At 45.2% G+C, this 22,538-nt stretch overlaps 1 protein-coding gene across 1 annotated transcript in view; it reads left to right on the forward strand.

Moving 5' to 3' along the window:
- Positions 1–10,826: 10,826 nt before the first annotated feature.
- USP13 (ubiquitin specific peptidase 13) overlaps positions 10,827–22,538 on the forward strand; it is a 110,235-nt gene continuing 98,523 nt past the window's right edge. Inside the window, exon 1 of the mRNA XM_079766743.1 lies at positions 10,827–11,088. Within this exon, the coding sequence (XP_079622869.1) occupies positions 10,921–11,088 (168 nt within the window). The 5' untranslated portion in view covers positions 10,827–10,920. The remainder of the gene's footprint in view (positions 11,089–22,538) is intronic.

Consider the following 22,538-nt stretch of genomic DNA (forward strand, 5'->3'; position numbering starts at 1 on the left):
ATTTGGCGGAAACAGCATGAAAGCATGCACCCCATGTGCATGAGTACAACCCTTCAAGCTGGTGGGGGCATTGTTATGGTTTGGGGCATGTTTTCCTGGCATGATTTGGGCCCTTTAATTCATGTGGAACAACGTCTGAATAGCACAACATACCAAAGTATCATTGCTGATCAAGTTCATCCTATCATGTTGATGGCATATCCCAATGGAGATGGCTTCTTCCAACAAGACAATGCGCCATGCCATGGTCCTCGTATTGTGCAGGAGTGGTTTCAAGAACATGAGGGAGACTTTACCTTGCTTAGGTGGACCCCACAATCACCAGATCTCAATCCAATTGAGCATTTGTGGGACGAAGTTAAAAGAGCCATCAGGCAGCTGATTCCACAACCATCAAATCTCACAGAACTGGACAGTGTTATTCATCAGGCATAGTGTCAGATTCCTTGCATCACTGTTCAACATCTCGTGGAGTCAATGCCAAGAAGAATCGCCACAGTATTGAAGGCAAAAGGTGGCCCAACGAAGTACTGATGGGTGGTCATAATAATCTGGCCACTCAGTATATATTTTTTTAAAGATAAACAGAAATGGAGATTTTGGCTAAAGAGTATGTCTTCAGGCTTTTGATACATATTTCAAAGTTACCCTCCTAAATGTTGTGCCAATTCACACTCCCACTGGCAGCATCAGAGGGGAACAATTTTCTCCAGCCCCAAAGTTTTAAAGTCTTCAAGTCTCTTATCAGCTTGCTGGTAGGATTTTGTGACAGTTTCTTTCAACACCCCCAAACGCTTATGAAAAGTGTAATTCTCAACATATTATTTCCCACTCAGCACAGACCCTATATCATTGCTAAGCATTCCAGAACTTGACAATTTAACTCTGTTTACTAAGTGCAATAAAAGATGATTAACGCCAACAAAACAAATTTCTTCAGAAAGTTGTCTCCTGTTCCCTGCAGGTATTTTAAAATTAGTTTTTCATTTCTTTGAACATGATAATCATAGTAATTTTATACTTTGTGTTTGAGAATTCAAATATCTGAAATCTTGCAGATATGTTTTTGTGTATTGGTTGTTTCAGCTGTTCCCACTCATTGTGCCATTTTTCTTTTGTATGCTTAATTATTTTTTCTACTGTGAGCTTTTGATTTCCCTTGCATCTGTTTCTGCAAAGCATTGCCAGTCCCAAAGCATTTTTTTAAAAATATGTTTTTATTGATCTTTAGAGAGAGAGGAAGGGAGAAGGCTAGAGATAGAAACATCAATGAGAAATATTGGTTGGTTGCCTCCTGCACACCCCTACTGGGGATAAAGTCTGCAATCCCGGCATGTGCCCTGACCGGGAGTTGAACCAGTGACCTCTTGATTCATGGGTCAACACTCAACCACTGAACCACACCGGCCATGCCCAAAAGCATTTTAAAGATTAAATTGATCTCCACCAACACAATCAGATCGCACTTGTACCCTTTGATGATAGGATGGGTACAACATTTGGGTTAACAAGTCCACAAACAAACACTAACAGCATTTTGAATTCCCTATAGCAAACTGTTCTTGCAAACTACTTATATTTGATGGGGCTATCAAAGTGACAACAGTAATAATACAGCACAATTTATGTAGTGTCTTTGTTTTGAAAATTTTATTTATTGGTTTTAGAGAGAGAGAGAGAGAGATTTGTTGTTCCACTTATTTATGCACTCATTGGTTGATTCTTGTATATGCCCTGACTGGGGATCAAACCCATACCTTGGCATGCTGGGATGATGCTCTAACCAACGGAGCTACCTGACCAGGGTCCCTAGTGTGGTCTCTTGTCATGTCATAATTTCAGATTTCAAGATAGAAAACAGCAGACTCTTGTACTCAGTGGTGAAATAGGTCACGTTAGCACTTGTATTGTTTGAGACTCTGTACCCAGAGCCATAAAACTCTGGGGAAAGGTGGCTGCCCTGGACCCCAGGGAGCGGGGCATGTCAGGGCTCTGTTTTAAAGACACTGGGTAATTCGATGCAGGGGGTAGACATGCTCGAATCTTTAGTCTTCAAGGAATGGGCTAGAATGAATCTCAAAGTATTTATAGTGACCATGATAATATAATTACTTCCTGCTTGTAGCTATAGAATGAGATTCTTGAAAAATCAAGTCCTACCGCTGAAAATGCTATCTCACTCTCTTACTTTTATGTTCAACTTTGGCATGAATGAGAAAAGAGTAGGCTCCCCACAATTGAAATGGAGAAATCTAGGAGTCTGTAGGGGACTTGTTCTGAAACACTTCTGAACTGCTCCCCTCACTCTTTCCTTCTCCAAGGAAGCCACAATCCCTTTTAGAAGCATATTAGCATTTCCTTCATTATCTACCCCTGCAGTGTTTTCTACTAATAATCATTTTCACTAATTCAACGTAGTCTCCAAGAGCAAACTGCAGAATCAGAGTTTAGCAATTGTACTCAATGTTGTCACAGGAGTCAGCACATTCTACAAAATGGGGTAATGTTTGTGGGAACAGATTTGGAGGATGTTCAACCAAGGATGGCAAAATATGAATTTGGATCACATCTAATTGTTCAAATGAATTTACTCATTAGCGTGGACATGGTCCTAACACAAACTTGGGTTGTCCAACCCAAACGTGGAACAAACACTGGGTCCTGCTGAATGATGAGAAAGAGCTAGAAATCCCTTGGTGTTGCATAGAGGAAGGCAGTCAAGAGACAGAAATACTGAATTTGATTTATCAATTACTGTATGTCTCCAATGGGGCCCAGAATCTTTCAAAGGTGATTTACATCGGGTTTGTAAGTACTTATCTGGTGAACGCATTCTCTCCATTCAGAGAAACAGGTTTGCCCTCACCTGGAGGATCAGTAGCCCAAGTCTAAGGTCACGCCAGTTCTCTGATTCTGGATCGTAGCACTGTCGGGATCTTGACCAGCAGTTGGCAAACATTTTCTGTAAAGGGCCAGACAGTAAACATCTTGGGCTTTAGCTCAGATGGTTTATGTTCCAACTGGTTCTGAATGCTGCTGACGTGAGTTGCCCAGAAGGTGGGCTTTCTGATCCCTGTGGGGCTGGAAGGAGCTCCAGGTGGACACCCAGGCGGTAGTAATTCACTGCCAGAAGCAAAGCAGCATGGATTCACAGATAACTCTGGCTACAGCTATCCTGGAGTTCCCAGGAGTGTAAGCAATGCACATTCCACTGAGATATCATACTCCGCCCTCCCCAGCTCCAAGTTTAGCAAGCAGAGGAGTGAATCAATTCACCACACTCGATAGTCGCAGTGAGAGATGGGAGTTACTTGGCACTCTCAGAGCTCCTTGATTGGAGTGGAGGTTTGATTAGGAAAGATGCCACAGTATTGTTAAGCATGGACACTGTGAACCTTTCTCCTGGCCTTCCCTGCAGCCACCCCCTAGTAACTGTGCCCTGGAGAATGGAAAATAGCCCAACTTTTTAGAGACTATCAAAACTGGCCTGGCCCAGCCAGCGTGGCTCAGTGATTGAGCCTCGACCTATGAACCAGGAGGTCACAGTTCGAGTCCCAGTCAGGACACATGCCTGGGTTGTGGGCTTGATCCCCAGTCAGGGGCATGCAGAAGGCAGTTGATCAATGATTCTCTCTCATCATTGATGTTTCTATCTCTCCCTCTCTCTCCCTTCCTTTCTGAGGTCAATAAAATATATTTTTTAAAAAAGAGAGAAAAAAAAAGAGAGAAACAGACTCTGATGGAAACGATAGCCTATTGGAATGCCACTTGTGTTTGCCAGAGTGGAGGTTTATTGGCAGAAGACGATATAAGGGCTTCTGACCCTTGTACACTTCATGGTAGACCTGTGGATAGTACTTCACTTCCTGAAAGTATTATTGGACTACATAACCTTAACACACTGTAGAATCTCCACGTTGGCTCCCTGATCTATGGCAGGAAGGACCAAGAGGATTGCCATCGGGGTCCCCTCTTCCTGACAAAAGTGCACATATGAGACACAGCTGCACTTGGCGTGGAACGGCAGGGATTGTGCCAGCTTCCCAGACCAGGAAGACACAGGCTCGGTGGTTCCCATCATACCTCCATTCTTTCCCCCACCATCTCTCCCATTAGAATGGAGCATGATGGTGGACTGTGGTAAAGTTAACAAGGTTAACTTTGGTTGCTGTTCCAGAGATGATCTCCTTACTAAAGCAGATTAACACATCTCCCAGCATCTGGTTTGTAGCTTCCGATCTGGTGAACGCATTCTCTCCATTCAGAGAAACAGGTTTGCCATCATCTGGAGGATCAGTGGCCCAAGTCTAAGGTCACGCCAGTTCTCTGATTCTGGATCATAGCGCATAGATTGTACGGATCTTGACCTGCAGTTGGCAAACACTTTCCGTAAAGGGCCAGACAGTAAACATCTTGGGCTTTAGCCCATATGGCTCCTGTTGCAAAGACTCCACTTTGCTGTTGTAGCACCAGAGTAGCCACAGACAGTGTGTAAGTGGATGAGCGTGGCTGGGTTCCAACAAAACTTGATTTCCTAAAGCAGGCTGCAGGCTGGATTTATTCCAGGGGCCGCGGTTTGCCAACTCCAGATCTTGACCATCAGCATCTATGAGACATGCGAGTCCTCATGGTGATGACAGTGTGCAGACAGGGCCTGGGGACCAGGAGGTGGCGGGTGCCCAGGGACAGAGGTGGTAGATATAGTCTGAGCAAATGCAGGAGCTTGCCATCCCAGTGAAACTCCAGGGGCAGTTTAATGATATAGAAAAGTGAAGGTCAAATTCTTCATCTGTAGTTCCCTGTCATTAAGAACATCTGTAATACTTTTTTAAAAAAATATATATTTTTTATTGATTTCAGAGAGGAAGGGAGAGGGAGAGATAGAAACATCAATGATAAGTGAGAATCCCTGACTGGCTGCCTCCTGCATACCCCACAGTAGGGATTGAGCCCGCAACCCGGGCATGTGCCCTGACTGGAAATCCAACCATGACCTCCTGGTTCATAGGTTGATGCTCAACCAGTGAAACACACAGGCTGGGCTGTAATACTTTTTTTTTTTTTTTTTACTTTTTTTTATTTTATTGATTTTTTACAGAGAGGAAGGGAGAGGGATAGAGAGTTAGAAACATCGATGAGAGAGAAACATCGATCAGCTGCCTCCTGCACACCCCGTACCAGGGATGTGCCCGCAACCAAGGTACATGTCCTTGACCAGGATCGAACCTGGGACCTTTCAGTCCGCAAGCCGACGCTCTATCCACTGAGCCAAACCGGTTTTGGCTGCGCTGTAATACTTTTAACAGTAAAGCTAAATTTTGTTTAAAAAAAAGAATGAGGCACAATATTTGGTGACTTTCTTTGGATTATGGAGCCAATATGCATCATGTTTAGCTAACTTGCTTTGCCCATTTACTGTTTACTAGGAAACCTGAAAAGCAGCTTGTGCCTCTCTGGTTAATTTAAAAAACAACTGTGTTCACACCTGGCTTTTCTGTACATGACAGAGGACATGTCTACCTGTGTGTGCGTGGAACGGTTGGGCCTGAGTAGGGACGGTGTCAGATTGGCCTGAAAGGCAATCTCCCTACTTACCTCGGTGAGTAACTTGTGAGTCAGGCTTCTGGAAGGACTGTGGTGAGCATTATACATTATGAAACCCAAAACGGTGAGCAGAGATCTCAGGTTTCCTCCTAAGCTGAGTAACATCTTACCTCATCTTGATGTTCAGAGCTATTCAGGGAGTTTGCTCGTTCCAATATGAACCTACCCCCTAGTTCAGCAGATTGTCTATAAACCTAACAGCAGAAACCTTTTCAATGGGTGGCGAGGGGGACAAGCAGGTAAGAAAGGACAGGTGAAAGAAAAACCCGGTATAATCAATGGTAGTGTGAAAGTTAACAATTCCCCTTACTCACAGAAAGAAATGGATACTGGCCCAGCCCGTGTGGCTGAAGTGTTGAGCGTTGACCTATGAACGAGGAGGTCACGGTTTGATTCCTGGTCAGGGCTCATGCCCAGGTTGCAGGGGGCATGTAGGAGGCAGCTGGTCAATGATTCTCTCTCATCATTGATGTTTCTATCTCTCTCTCCCTCTCCATTCCTCTCTGAAATAAATAAAAATATATATTTTTTTAAAAAAGAGAAATGGATACTGAATGCAAAGATTTGGGTAACACAAAAAAACACAAAGAATAAAAACCAAAAATATTTTTTTCACACCCAAAGATAATCACCATAACTTATGGCCTATTGCAAGCTAATATTTTTTCTTTGCTATGACTATGTATAGGTGTATATATATTTAAAAAGAATAATAGTGTATATGCTCACTAATAACCAGCTCTTGAAGTTTGCAAGTATAGAGATCATTTTCCCATGTCAATAAATATTTTTATATGACATGACTTTCAATGATTACATACAAGTTCCTCAAACAGAAAATGCCTTACACTTCTCCTACTGATTCACATTTAATAGTCAGTGTTTCTTGCAGAGGGTATCTGCGAGTTTAGAAAATGTTGTGATTATGCTTCCACAATAAGCTGTCACCATATATAGCTTCACCAGATCACTGAACATTTTTGGAGCACATCTGAGGTCAGGAGCTGTTCTGCTAATTGAAATAATTAAAGTGTCTCTTTTCTCTGTAGATTTCCCCAATTCTCCTTTTTATGGCATTAGTCATAGTAACTAAAATTCACGTCATGTTTTAATGTAACCTCTGTCAGTTCTGGGAACAACATTTGTGCAGCAATAATTTTTACCTAAAAGGCACACAGCCGGCTGCAAAACATATCTATTACAATGTCACCAACGTGAACCATTCGTCTGGTAGGTACTTACTGGATCCCTACAATAAACAGAGCGGTACCTTTCCAGGCAGGCAACATGCCATAAACACCGAGCTTCCACAATGTGCAAGGATACTGAAAATATAACTTCTTTCAAAGGATTTGCTCTCTACAGAGAGGGACAAGATATAGAATCAAGGTTATTTAAATAACAGTACAAAAGATGTTATAAGGCAGTGTTCAATGATGGATACAGGCAAGAGGGGCTGCCATTTAAAAAGACCAGTCCCTCAGGGTTGGAGCAGTCAGAAAAGGCCCCATGGAAAAAATACTAAGTCTTGAAAGGATTGAGAAGATGGAAATCAGAGGGGAGAGCTTTCAGCTAAGGCTAGAAGACAAGTACATTTATCCTTGGGGGACAATAAAGTGAGCTCACCAGAAGTGTAGGAGTGAGAGGACAGTCTGGAAGGATTGCTGGAGGGGAGAGGTCCTTGAATGTCAGGCTAAGGAGTTCGGGCTCCGCCGAGCATCATGGGAGGAGGCTTTTTATCAGTAGAGTGATGTGGTGGCCTGAACACCTTGGTGTGACGGAAGTCAGTTCCTAGTCTCTTTGGTAAGACTTTGAATTTATTTTTAAATATATTTTATTGATTTTTTACAGAGAGGAAGGGAGAGGGATAGAGAGTTAGAAACATCTATGAGAGAAAAGCACAGATCAGCTGCCTCCTGAACACTCGCTACTGGGCATGTGCCGTGAACCAAGGTACATGCCCTTGACCGGAATCGAACCTGGGACCCTTCAGTCCTCAGGCCATCGCTCTATCCACTGAGCCAAACCAGTTAGGGCAAGACTTTGAATTTATGTTGGAAGTTAAAATTGTTTGACCAGCATCACTTCATTCCTGCTCTCTGATCGAGATCCACATGTAGAAACCAGCCCCGCAGTAAAAGAATCATTATAAGTTCATATGCAGAATTTCCAAAATTAAGTTAAATAGTTCTAGTAATTGAACTAGATTTTTTTTTATCCTGAGAAAGCCAGGTTAAGACATTGTCTGAATTCAGTGAAGTTTCTCTTAACTTTTTTGTCTTGATACATTTTTATATTATGAAACAAATATAACACTGTTGCAGACATTTTGAAAGCAGATACAAAATCCTATAATTAAATTTAAGCATAGCTATTATAATTTTGCGTCTTTCCAGTCTTGTCAAAATGCACATTTATTTTTACCCAGTTACAATAATATTGTATAAGCATTGTAAATATGTTAAGCTAACATACTACAATACATTAAAGCCATCATTGTAAAGGTTTATTTAAACTAACCATTTCTCCATGTTTTTAGGTGGTTTCCATTTTCCCATTTTGATTAGAACTTTCCATCTGGTGTGCTGTTGGCATTCTGGTGTGCAGAGGTGGGAATTCAGGTGTGACAAGGTCTCTTGGGTTCTTCGGAGGCTGTGGGGGGTCCCTCTGTGACTGGGCCCCCAGACTAGTAGCCTTAGACTGAGAGAAGCATCCCTAACTGGTGGCTTCAGTGGGCTGTACAAACATTATCATTTTTGATGTGCCATTACACGAAAAAAGTTGGGTGCATTTTTATAGGGATGCAGTAAGCATCTTCAATTTTGATTAATATTACTGGTTATTGAACTTAGAGTGTTTTTACAATTTAGTTTTAATTACTTTTAAAATCAATACTTGCACATAATAAAAATGTAAATAATACAGAAAGATAAAAAGTGGTAATAAGTTCTCCTCTAACCTCAGGCATTGTGTTCCTCTCTATAGAGCTCAACTTCGTTAATTTCTTATGTATGCTTGTGCGGACTTCCTAAGGCCAAACAAGCATCTATCTATCTATCACTCTATCTATCTATCATCTATCTATCTATCTATCATCTATCTATCTATCTATCTATCTATCTATCTATCTATCTATCATCACTCTATCATCTATCTATCTACCTATCACTCATTGCATATATTTCTATCATCTATCTATCTATCTATCTATCTATCAATCATCTATCTACCATCATCTATATTGACGTACAACATTAGAAATCTTTACCACAGTTAACAAACAACTAGAAGGAAGGCCCATGGTGTATGGGATGAACCAGAGTGCTTACTGTGTATCGTCTGCCTTGCATGCTTTCCTTGTTTTCACACATTGATTTGCACTTGGCTTTTTCCCTCTAGTAATATTATTTGGAGATTATTCCACATCAGCACACACAGAGCTCTTCATTCTTTTCAATGGTATTGTATTTTAACCATTTCCCGTAGATGGATCTTTAGGCTGTTCTCAGTCTTTTGCACTGTAAGTAATGCTCCAACAATGATTCTTACACAGCATGAATTTATCTGTGGCATAAACGTCCACATGAGGAATTGCTGGAAAAAGACAGTACAGTATATGCATATACAATTATGGTTGGTGTTGTTAATTTCCTTTGAAAGAGGTTTACCATTTTTATTCCCTCCAACAATATTTATGATGGTCTATTTCCCAAACCCAGGCCAACTCAATATATCTTTATTAGGCTAACGGCTAAACAATGGTGTCTTCATTTAATTTGCACTTAATTTAAAAATATTTAAATTTTTAAGTTTGGAATGCGTTTGAATCAAGTTTTCCCCTATAATTGGACAAGATCCAGAAACAGACACAGATACTACTAGAGGGTGATAATCAGCGGAGAATAAGTAAAAAGCAAAAACTCCTTCACAGCGTCTGCCCGATATGGGGATAGGAATAGTGTTTAATATTTTGCTTTCTGCCTCTTTTCCTTCTCCATTTCCATCAGGCGATGTGTTGTATGCTTGAGCCTTGCTTAAGGGAATGGGAATTTAGAAGAGCAAGGCAAGAGAGGGCTTGTCTGTCCACTTCACCTCAATTTCCAGGTACCTCTCCTGCCTCCCTAGCAGAACCAGCATATCGGCAAAATCAGGAAGAATTATAGAAAAATAATGGAAGAAAAAAAAAGAATTTAAGGACAATATGATCTGGGAGAGGCGTTTTGATCCACTATTTCTGCGTTTCAAGAACTGGCAGGAATCACCGGGTATCCTGCCCTTTATTGTCCGTATGATAAGGGAACCGCAATGGAATTGAACCCCTGTTTTAAGAGGTTTTTTTTTTTTTTTTTTTATAATGGAGTATGCTGTGAGGCATTCTCTGTTCGCAAACTATTCCCCCACTCCCCCCACCTTCCGACCAACCCCAGTCATTATTTATTTTGAGGAACTGGAGAGCAAGACAGGAATATACATGTCTGCATGGAAGATCCCCAAATCAGGCAATTGCATGCTGGACAGGGAGACCTCGAATCACGCAGAAGACGGTACAAAGAGAAAAATATAATCCCCTCCGAATGAAATCTTGATGTTAAGAAAACTCTGTATGAGAGCACAAATAGAGCCTAGCTTCCCTGGGTCCTGTTCTCTTCTGATGAGCTTCACATGACAAGTGAGGACCAAGCCTGCGTGAGGTTAACACCGAAGCGCCAAGAGCACAGTTAGATTTGGGCCCGACGTTAGGGTCCAGATTTGTACATGGAGTTCCACCCCTACCCAATCAGGGAACGTTCCCATTCCATCTTCAGTTGTTTTAAAAGCAAGCGGTTTTTAAACCCCCATTCCTGCTCTTTGTGTTGCTGCCTCGGAGTTGCTTCCTCGCAACCAAACGCCCGTGGGGGAGCGAGCCCCCCCGCCCCCCCCCCCCCCCCAGGCCGCCGGCATGGACCAGCAGCCTCCCAGGCCCACCCCCGGCTCCCAAGCCGACGCCCGAGGGCGAGCCCCCCGCCCCGCGCCGCGGAGCCCGCCCGGCCCAGGGCCCCTCGCCAGCGCCCCCTCCCCGGCACGCTGCGGCGGGCGCTCCCCTGCGCCCCGCCTGACGCTGCAGCTGGGCCCGCGATTCGCCATTGGATTAAAAATAGCAGCGTCCCCCCAGCCCCGCCTGCTGGCCCCAGGGTCCCGGCGCCCGCTCCCGCCCCGCGGCCCGCTCTCCCCGCCCGCCGCAGCTCGGCTCCGATCGCCCGCGCAGCCCGCCGCCGCCGCCGCCGCGGGCAGACCCAGCTCCGCTCCGCTCGGCTCGGCTCGGCGCGCGCCGCGGCCATGCAGCGCCGGGGCGCCCTGTTCGGCGTGCCGGGTGGCAGCGGCAGCAGGAAGATGGCTGCAGGGGACATCGGCGAGCTGCTGGTGCCCCACATGCCCACGATCCGCGTGCCCAGGTCCGGGGACCGGGTCTACAAGACCGAGTGCGCCTTCTCCTACGACTCGCCGGTGAGTGAGGCTGGGCTGCGCTCCCGGCGCCCCGGGGGAGGTGGCGGTGCCGGCGGCCTGGGCGGCTGCGAGCCGGGGGAACTGGGCGGCACGTGAAGCGGGCGGGGAAGATGCGCAGTGGCCGCCGGGGATCTCCTCCTCCGGGCGGCGGAGTTGGCTCCCGGGGACTGCAGTTCGGCGAGCGCTTAGTGAGTGCCTGCTGGGGACTGGGCGCTGCCTGCAGCCCGAGGTTGGGTCGCCAGGGGGTTCTGCTCCGCCAGCCTTCCTAGGCTGGCAGGGCCTCCAGCTCCGCCACCGTTTGGAAGATCGAATGGAAGAGTCTCCGGATCGGAACTGCACGGCGCAGAGGGTTTGCGCCCTCCTGGAGGCGAGAGCGCAGGGCGCGTAGGTGGACGGATGGATTCCCTTGGACACCCACAGCCTTTCTCTGGGACCGGTAGCTTTGCCCAGGGATTCCCACTCCTGGACAACCCCAGTTTCCCCTTGGAGCTTTGCTGCCTCCACTTTCCATTTCTCCCCACTCCTTTTCTTTCCGTAAGAATGTCAGAAGAAACCTCTGGGACCTCTACTCGGGCGGCAGAAATAGGGAAATCTCCTGGATTATTATGGTTGTCTTAAACCTCTCCCCTTTCCCCTTTAAGTGAGTCACTTGGACTGAAATGCACTCGTATAAATTATTAAAAGTTCAATCTCGAGTCGTGACCTCAGAGACTGGAGGGGGAAGTAAAGACGGATGCCTGCCTTCCACCCAGGACACTGATGGTGGTTTTCACCAGGTTGTATGTAAGTGTGTGTGTGTGAGAAGGGAAAGGAGGGCGAATGTCCCTTTCAGGAGTCAAAATGGGCTTCGAAGTGACTCAGCTGTCTGGCGTTTATCATGTCTTTCTGAGGACCAGGTTATTTTTATCCACCCACTTTAGATCTCATGTGTCACCCTGCAGATCCCAGTGCAACTGGGAGGTGCCTGGATCGGAGGGGCTGAGGCCGGTTTCACAAGAGTCTAACACATTTTATTCATGTTAAGTAGAGTGTTGTTGGAGAAAAGACAACAACCCAATGAGCGGCACATTTTCCAAAGTATCTGGTGGGTTACTTGGCTGATTTCAAAGCACGTCCGTTGGTATACGGTGGAGCACCAGGGTTCATAGCCTCTCTGTGACATTTGGTTTTCCTTTTATGCTAATTCCAGATCATTTGGGGGATAAAAATCTCACTTATTTGTTAATTACTTATTTTCTTTAGCTTTGGAAAAGGTCTGTGCAGAGTGGAATGAAAGGGTTGTGTTTAATACTTAGCATATTGTGGTCACACTATTTAAAGTGATTGTCAGCAGCGGCATTAAATTCTGTTATCCACAACGTATTTGAAAATTTCAGGTTTTGTGTCCAGTGCCGGGCAGGTTCCCACTAATAGCTCCTAAGGGTGCAGAAGGATGGTCTTCACTGAAGCAACTGACAGGTTGTGAACTCCAGGAAGAAAAAAGTGGCATAAAAAAGTCTTTTAGGAGAGCACAACGTGTCAACTGGGTAAAACTACTTTTTCTGTGTTTGGTGTGGGTTGGTTTTCAAATTTTTTTTTTACAAATTTTTCATTGGCGATCTTTACCTCATTGTATAGTGTATAGCAGGTGTGACAAAGCTGACGGTTTAAATTCACTTCTACAAATAGTTATTGGGAGCTTACTGTGTGCCAAACCCTGTTCTAGAAGCATCTTGTCCGATGTAAAATGATGATTTCATTCATTCCTTGGGGAAGACTGGGCTTATTTACAAGGCCGATGAATCAGTATATTTCGTTTTCTGTTTCGGGGAGGAAGAGGAAGAGGATTTTATAACAAGTTTTACTAAAGCACAGTGCATGATGATGTGAGCTCTTTCCCTATGGTAGTTACTTAACACTTCATCATGAACCAAGTAAGGTTTCTTGAGCACCTACTATGTGCCAACTCATATAGGCATGGCTGTAAGAATTTTACAGAGCAAAATGCCTCGGTGCCAAACACACCAGAAACTTTAATCCTCAAGTATTATAGGATTGTTGTAGAGAAAAGACCAAAAAATCATTAAAAAAAAAAGAGTAATCCTTGCATTGGATACTTTTAAAAAAGGTCATAGATAAAGATGGATAGAAATAAAGGAGACAAACATTCCAAACAAGGAAAATCACATGTGTAAACACACAAAGTGTGAACATTATTTTCTTATTTGCTTGTAATGTATTTGGAAGGAAAATATCGATTTAACAAGAAGTGAGTAGAATAGTTCCTAGAATAGGATCTTGATTTTATGTACATGTAGTCAGTTATGGAAAGCTACTTAAAGTAGTGTGATTTATACTGGTGTTAGAGGAAGACTGAATTGATAAACTTTTATTATGTATCTACCTTTGCTGTGCTTCACCGTTTTTGGGTGTGAGTATTGAGTAGGATGGTACGATAACTCATTTTAGTATCCCTGTCCTTCCATTCTTTTTTTAAAAAAATATGTTTTTATTAATTTCAGAGAGAGAGAAAGGGAGAGGGAGAGAAACATCAATGATGAGAGAGAATCATCAATTGGCTGCCTCCTGTACGTCCCCTACTGGGGATCGAGCCCACAACTGGGAATGGAACCATGTCCTCCTGGTTCATTGGGTCGATGCTCAACCACTGAGCCACATGGGCCAGGCCCTGTCCTTTCTTTCTTCTCACCTTCTAGGGCTTAGCACAAAGCAGGTGCTCAGTAACAGTTCTTCGGGGGTGAGTGAGAATTTGTATTTTTATCTGCTAATTTGGTTTCATCCCAGACCCACTTTGCTACCTCAACCTGTAGGTTCACCTCTCCATGACTTGGCTCACCTTGCAAGATCTGTCATGTGACCTTCCTGGAGAGTGGGGACTATGCATCTTCGTGTCCTCAGTAGCCTGCCCAGCATCTGGTATAAATACCAGGAACTCAATGAATGTCTAGGAAATGTATGAACTACATGTGGTAACAGGTTCTGAAAATGGTAAGGACACAACAGATAGGAAACTTTGGGAAAGGAATCATGGGCGAATTATGTAGAATGTGGTAACTTCATTGATTGTGGGGTATAGGATTCAGACAGGCAGAATCCTAGCTCTGTCACCCAGCTCTGTAACTTCTATCTGCCTCAGTTTCTCCATCTGTGAAATGGGGCCAATAATGGAACCTACCTCATGGTGTTGTTTTGCGGATTAAATAAATTCATATGTGAAGTGTGCCTGGCCGATTGGTAATCATTATAGAAAGGTAAGAAAGTGATTAAGAAAGTCAGTCACGGTTGGAAGCCTGAGTGTTTGGATGTCAGGGGTTATGCAGAAAGTTTCATGTGGTTACGTGGGGAAATTGGTTCACACTTCTGCTCACAAGTCGTCAGGGACCACCGTGTAAAATCTCCTCCATCCCCGGTCCTGTTGAGCCCCTCCTTCACCGCAGTGAGCTTTGTCCCACCGCTCCTCCGCTTCCAGCAGGCCAGTCTCGAGGTCTTCAACGCATGAGGTTCATTTCCTTTTCCCTGACCATCTTTCTGGGCTTCCTCACCTTCCCTTTCTGCTTCAGACTGGGTCCTTTCCTCTGGAGCCTCTGTTGTTACTCAGAGTCTGTGTCATCACCACAGCAGTAAGTTATAGTCTGACTTCCATAGTTTGTCATTCTTTCCTCCCTCCCTCCCTTCCTCCCTCCCTCCCTCCCTCCCTCCCTCTCTCTCTCTCTCTCTCTCTCTCTCTCTCTCTCTCTCTCTCTCTCTCTCCCTTCCTTCCTTCCTTCCTTCCTTCCTTCCTTCCTTCCTTCCTTCCTTCCTTCCTTCCTTCCTTCCTTCCTTCCTTCCTCCCTTCCTTTCCCATTTAGCTGGTAATTTTAAAGCGTGGACTAGGTATGAAGCCTCGTTCCAAGCACCAGGTACGGGAGGAGCTGGGCCACTCTTGTGTTTATATGCCCCCTCCCCACCTGTCTCGGGTGGAGAGCTTATCTTAAGCCTGGTCTTAGCTGGGTCAACTGAAAGATGGAGAGCAGGGCTTAGGCCCAGGCAGTTTATTTTGGAAAGGTATCCCAGGGAACAGCAGTGGAAGAACATCCAAGGGAACAGTGACAAAGGGAAGGGAGGAAAGACAATCCAAGAGTGAGTGAGTGAGCCGGCTACCACGGTGGCCAGTTGTGCCTAAGCCGGGCGGGGACTCTGGGAAACTGTTGAGTGTACCTCCTCACCCTCCACCTGGGTCACGGAAGAGGGGAGTTTTATGCACTGGCTCCTGTGGCCCGTTGGTCAAGGGTGCTCCAGGGGTGAAGCGCCCTCACTCTTCCAGGTGGGTGTTGGTGCGGGAGGGGCTGAGCTGGCAGCAGCTGGGAAGGCAGAGATCCTGGTGCAGTGAGGTCACACCTGCTGGGAGAGCAGCTATACACCAAAAAGGTGGCCCGAGAGGATGTGAGAGCAGCATAATGAGTGCCCCACACCTCTTCTTCCCTCCCAGCATCTATCAGCACTGTTTTTTTTTTTTTTATAATATATTTTATTGATTTTTTTACAGAGAGGAAGAGAGAAGGATAGAGAGTTAGTGATCAGCTGCCTCTTGCACACCCCTTACTGGGGATGTGCCCACAACCAAGGTACATGCCCTTGACCGGAATCAAACCTGGGACCTTTCAGTCCGCAGGCTGACACTCTATCCACTGAGCCAAACCGGTTTCGGCAATCTGCACTGTTTTGTCAAAGGGAGTTTCCCCCATTCTCCAAAGCTCCGAGAGCTCTGGGTGATGTTGAGATGTCACTGTTGGTTCTTTGCTTTCCTGGGAGTCTTTGCCAAACTCTGGTGGACGGGGCCTCATGGGAATGGCTGGTTTAGGTATTCGTTGGGAAAGGCTTTGAGGTCATCTACTTGTAGGAAAACTTCCTATTAGGGGCTCAGTGAATCCTTCTGTGATATTGTTGATTTGTTATAAGGAACGTACTGTATATTTGGTCTTTTTTCCTGGCACAGAGTTCCTAAAACTCTTGGAGTTTCCTAAGCGATAAGAGGCAAGAAGGTGTTATTTGTTATTCATGACAAGCCCCTTTCAACCACACCTGTAACCACCGTTCTATTTCCTGTCTCTATTCTAGGCCCCTCATGTAAGTGGGATCCCACAGTATTTGTCCTTTTGTGTCTGGCTTTTTTCACTTAGCATATCTTCAAGGTCCATCCATGTTGTAGTATGTATTAGAATTCCCGTCCACCTTTTGGCTGTGATGAATAAAGCTGCTATGGTCATTGGTGTATAAGTCCCTGTTTGAGTCCCTGTAGAATCTGTGCTTTTTACTGTTGTGCTATGCATGCTGCCTTCTGGGCAATGAGACTTGCTGTGACAGTGCTTACTCGGAGGGGAAAAATAATTTAATTTAGGATCTATGCAGAAAAATCATCATCCTAATGGATAAACAGAAACTGATATAAGATAGTAAAGCAAAATTTAGGAAGCACAGATTTTTTTTTTGAAGATGAAAACCTAAACTAAGCCTAATTAGTTTCACATATCAAAAGTTCCCTGCCCAGCCCTGGCCGGTGTGCTCAGTGGTTAGAGCATCAGCCCTGGAACCGAGGGGTCTCGGGTTCAATTCCCCTTCAAGGGCATGTACCTGGGTTGCAGATTTGATACCTGGTCCTGGTCAGGGTGTGTGCGGGAAGGCAACTAACCTATGTATCTCTCTCACTTCTCTCTCTCTCTCTCTTTCTCTCCTCTCCCTTCTCTCCTCCCACCCTCCCTTCTTTCTACTCTCTCTAAAATCAATGAGAAAAATATCCTGGGTGAGTATTAACCAAACCAAAAAAAAAAAAAAAGTTCCTTGCTCAAAGCAGCTAACTAAAAAGTTGTTTCATAACAATGATTCTCAAGCTCTTTGGCCCCTTTTATACTCTTAAATATTTTTGAAGACCTTTAAAAGCTTTTATGTGGTTTCTATCTATTGATAGTTACCATACTAGAAATTAAGACAGAAAAATTTAAAACAACTTCCATTGCATTAGCTATTCGAGTGGTGATGTCATCATATGTCATGATGACTCTTGAAAAATGCCACTGTGTGCTCATGAGAGAATGGGATTGAAAAAGACAAATAAATTCACCTTATGAAAACAGGTTGACCTTGCAGAGTACTTGAAGGGTCTTGGGGGCATCACATGGTTCCAAGGTCATACTTTGAAAACCAAAGTTCTAGAGTTTAGTCAAGAAAAGTACAACTGGTTCCTCCAGTGACATACCCCACCTCATTGCAGCATTTATGGGGTCAAATTTTCACATGTGTGGTGATTGAATAATTGGTTGCTAATCTTCTTTGCTCAACCAGAAATGTTATGTCTCATACATTCTTTTTTTAAAAAAAATTATGTATTGATTTTCAGAGAGAGAGGAAGGGAGAGAGAGAGAAACATCAACTTGTTGTTCCATGGATTTATGCATCCATTGGTGGCTCCTTATATGACCGAGGATCGAACCCACAACCCTGGCATAACAGGATGACACTCTAACCAACTGAACTACCTGGCCAGGGCTCATACATTCTTTTTGGAGCAAATTAAAAGGTAGAGAATTTGAAAAAATTTGCAGCTACTTGGACTGGGAATTGTTGGCTCTTTCAGAGGTGAGAATTCTTTATTCTGTTGACTGTGAGCTTCACTGTAGTGTGATCTGGCTGGGCTGTTTCTTTGGGGAGCCTAGACTTTGAGCATCATGATTTTTTCCCTTTGACCATTGGTTAGGAGACCTTTGCCCTCTCTCTCCTGGGAGGTGAAAGTCTGTCTGGCAGCACCCAGGGAGCCCAGTAGGAGGAGGACGAGATCGGCTCAGCATCTGCATACTGGTACTGGTGGGGTAGTGTCTTCTGGCTCTCAACCCTATCCCTGTTTTGTTAAGCTTTTTCCTGTGTTGCAGGGGCTGGGAAGCTGGACACCTTTGATAGAAGGATTTTGATTTTGAATCTGCCAGTGAGAGATTCGGAAGGTAAAGAGAAGAAGCCACGATTGCTATTGCGGCTGTGGCACGTGGCAGGCGTGGGATTTTCCTTGTTCTTGTGGGACTCAGAGCCACCTCAGCCGTGGGGAGGCTGGGATCATCTGTGCAGTTTTTTGTGAGGCGTGTGCTTCCTGGTTTCCAGAACATGAGTGGTGGTTTCTCTGACCCTGGCTCTCACAGCTCCTCCCAGAATTTTGTAAGCCTCCAATTCCCTGCATTAAATCCCTTCCTGCCTGAAATGCCTAGAATGGTTTGTCTTTTCTAACTAGATCTGGACCAATACACATATATTACACCCACATTTCCAAGTCCCTGTGTATTCAGCATGGAGCCCCTATTCTTAACCGAGCCCAGTGTCCCACAGACCTGAGTCCTTTGTTTCTACCTGCTTTAGAAGAAATCTCCAGTAGTTGGTTGATGTGGGAAGGGCTGCTTGGCCTGGAGGAGAGCTTTGGGGCTGTGACTGCTACCTAGACAAGATTTCCGACCCTTCCTCTTTCTTTAGTCCCTGTTTTACCCCAAATTCCAGAGTTCCCCGGGGCTGTGCGTTCTGGAGTCTTTTGGAAGTTCTGTGGTGTATGTCAGATTTTATCCTGGCTTTCTATGCCATGGGCTTGGAATCCAGCTTTGTCAGCTTGCCTGAGTCTTTTTAGCACGTACCCATCTGCAGTCCACGTTCCAGATTTTGTTGCTGTGGTTTATGTTTTCAAAAAATCCCTTTACTGTCCTTTTGTTTGTGTTTCATGAAGGAGTGAAATTGATGTGTGAGTGTAGCCTGCCCTAGTTCCCTAGAGTCCCACTTTTCCACACTAAAAGCAAGAAGTCACTCTGGTCTCTTTTTGGCAGTAATTACCGTTAAAGTTGTCTCATTTTTCAGGTTCTGGGATGTAAGCGATGCTGCTGATCCTGTCAGGGAGCCTTTCTGAGAAAGTTTGTGATCTCAGCTTGTGTTGGGTCTGGAGGTGCAGCTCTGAATTCTGCTTCTACTCCCTGCCTGCGGCTGCCTGTGGCCGGGAACTCACCTAGGGCGGCTGCTGTCCTTCATCACCCTGCTGGGAGGTGTACAGTGCCATCCAGTCTCCCCCCCTCTCTCTAAAAAACTATGTAAATACACATAACACAAAAGCGACCATCTTAACCATTTTTAAGCATACAGTTCAGTGGTATTAAGTACATTCACATTGTTGTGCAACCATCACCACTAGCCATCCCCAGACCTCTTTTCATCTTGCAGGACTGAAACTCTATATCCCTGATAATAATAACTCCCATCCCCTCCCCCTCTCCCCAGTCCCTGGCAACCACAAATATGCTTTTCCCTGAATTTGGACTGCTCCAGGTACCTCATATAAGTGAGATCATACAGGATTTGTCCTTTTGCGACTGGTTTGTTTCACTTACCGTAAGTTGTTTTGAAAGTTCACATGTTGTAACGTGTTGGGATTTCCTCCCCGTTTAAAGCAGAATAATATTCCATTGTCTGTGTGTACCGCATTTTGTTTATCCATTCATCTGTGGATGGACACTTGGATGGACCTTTTGGCTACTGTGAATGATGCTGCTCTGAGCCTGGGTGTACGTCCCTCTCTTTCACACAACATCCCACTAGTGAGCAGGTGCCCAGGTCCCAGCATAGCCTCCTTTCTCCTTCTCCACTGCCACCGTTCAGGCCCTCATCAGTCCTTGCCTGGACTCTTGCAGAAGCCTCTTAACTGACCACCTTGCCTCCCTTCCTGCCTGTCACACTGAACTCTTGGTTGGTTTTCTGAAACATGGGTCTTACCATGCCATTTTCCTGCGTAGAAATTTTCAAAGGCCCCATTCAGACTTTTCTAACACAGCACAATTTACTTAGCCAGTGCCGTCACTTAGCACCTGCCTTCTGCTTACATTCCGTTGGGCCCAAAAGATGTTGTGTTCTTCAGGTGCTCAGCCTGGACTGCCTTCTCCCAGCCCATCGCCCCTCCCCTCCCCACAGGAAAACCCTACCAGTCCTGAAACACCAGCTCGGGTATTCTTTGTGAGTGCCCCTCCCCCACTGCCCTGCTCCCCAGCTGAGTCAGACATTCATTTTCCTGTGCTTTCAAAACACTCTGTACATCTCTGTCAGGGTTGGGATATGATTGTTGAAGACATGGAAGAGCGGAGGGCTTTGAGAACGAAAGGGAAAAGAGTAGAGGACTGAAAGGCTGCCATTTGGGAACCTGTATCTGGTAGGCTACATCTGTTCTGTTCCTATTTTAAAAAAATCATCACCATATATTTTGGCATAAAAATGTTACTAAAAATAGCCAATATTGTATTTTTTTTTTTATTTTATCACTGGAGGCCCGGTGCATGAATTTGTGCATGGGTGGGGTCCCTTGGCCTGGTCAGCGATCGGGGTCATGTCGGGGGGTTGGGGGGTGGTCCTGGCGGCTGGCCGTGGGAGGTTGGCTGGCCAGGAGGTTGTCTGTGGGAGCTCACTGACCACCCAGGGGCAGCTCCTGTGTTGAGCGTCTGCCCCCTGGTGGTCAGTGCGCATCATAGCAACCGGTCGACTGGTTGGTCATTTGGTCACTTAGGCTTTTATAGATATAGATATAGATATTATCTGACAAGTCATAAACTTGACTCTTAAAAACCCAGGGAAATGTGTCTTGGGGATTTACCAAGTGTATTGCATGTTGTGATTCTAGGTGTCCCAGGGGATATTGGTAGAAGTGATCACAGATGGTGTCCCTCAGTGAGATGACAAGAGGGCAGGTCCCTGTGGATATAGCCCAGGCCTCTGTGCTGCTGCTCATGTTCAGTATTATGGGGCGGGGGTGTCACCGAGGACTCCCTTGTCCCATGCACAGGGAAGATGTGCACAGGAGCACCTATTTTTAGGGTTAGAACAGCAGGACAATGCAGTAATGACAAGAATTTAATGAATCTGAACAGGCCACTAGATTAGAGATGTTGCTTGAGGTGCACAGTATGTGCTTCCTGTGATAATATTAAAAAGCAAACATTTTGTTTTGTACTTATTAGCAAGTATTAGTACTTAGTTAGAGCCTGGTACACCCAGCCCTGAGCTAGGTGCTGTGGGTGGTAGGGAGAGTGTGAGTATTTAGGAGGGAAGCAGAGGGTCACAAGAGGGGAGAATGACATGGCTCTCCCCTCCAGTTTTCAGTGTCTATTATGAGTCAAACAGTGTACTAGGTACTTTTCTATATATTATCTCATGTACTTACAATAGGAATTGGCTTATAAGCGATAGTTAGTGGTGCTGCCCTGTTTTACAGTCGAGGAAACTAAGAGTCAGAGGTTAGGCAGGACTTGTTCTAAGACTGGGATGTGGCAGAAATGGGACTTAGCCCTGATGAGTCATGAAGCACATCTAGGGTATTTAAGTTTTAAACAGTGTGGCAAGGGGACAGCACAGGACAGTGGTTATTTAGTGTGGATGTTCTAGAAGTGGAATGAGGAATAGTTGGTGGGAGGTGTGGAGTCCGTGAACAGGAATTCAAGTAGGAGTCTAGAGTAATATTGGAGGGGGTGTGCTTTCATTAGGGTGATGATAGTGGGGGTAGAAGTGGCTGGGTGGTGGGAATAAACTCAATAGAAAATTTCATGAACCGTGTGACCCAACTTAATGACGGAATATGCAGTGGGTAAAGGAGTGGGAGGAGGTAAAGGTGACTTCACACCTGTAGCTTGGGAGATGAAGTGAATCCAGGATGAGGAAGGTGAGCTGGTCAGATGCAAGTGGCCAAGTCCTGCCTGCCCGCTGGGACAGTTGGGGACTGGATGGAGCTTGGAGGTGAGGGTTCAGATTGCAGAGTCTGGCAGTCCCTCGTTTAGAGACCCTGGATTTGTGACTAGCCCTTCCTTGTGAAGGACCCCAGAGCCCCACCTCTTTGCTCCTGAGACCTTTTCCCCTAAGTTGTAGAGGAAGCAGAGACTGGCACATGCCTCTCGCCCTCCCACCGACTGGCTCAATTCCCAGAGGAACTCAGGAGCCTGGGGCAGTATTTTTTCCAGGAGTTAGAAATTTGAACAGATAGTCATATTACACAAGTAGTTATAGATGGGATACATGTAAACTTTAATGTTTTATGATATAAAATCACTTTAGAGGAAATTTGCCCCATGTTAACCACATGGGTGATTGGCCAAGAGGTTGACTGTTCTGGTGAGTTGCAACTATGAAAACTTTCTCCTAATCAAATCAAGTGTTGCTGTTTTTGTCCTGGCTAATTCCTTGGGTGTGGCTGTAAAGTGGTGAGCTGGACATAGATGTTTCTGTCCCCAACAATTCTTAGAAATAGGCTCGGCGATCTGCTAGTGGGATTGGTGGGTTGATTGGCCAGGAGGAAAGAGGACATAGGGGCTTGAAGGTAAGGAATGGGCCAGGGGTGAAAGTAATTCCTATATTGTATCCTTTGGGAATAACTGCTAATTGTTCCTTTGGACCCAGCGTTGGGCCTCCAGCCTGAAGCT

Source organism: Cnephaeus nilssonii, assembly GCF_951640355.1.
Source record: "Cnephaeus nilssonii genome assembly, chromosome: 3".
NCBI lineage: Eukaryota > Metazoa > Chordata > Mammalia > Chiroptera > Vespertilionidae > Cnephaeus > Cnephaeus nilssonii.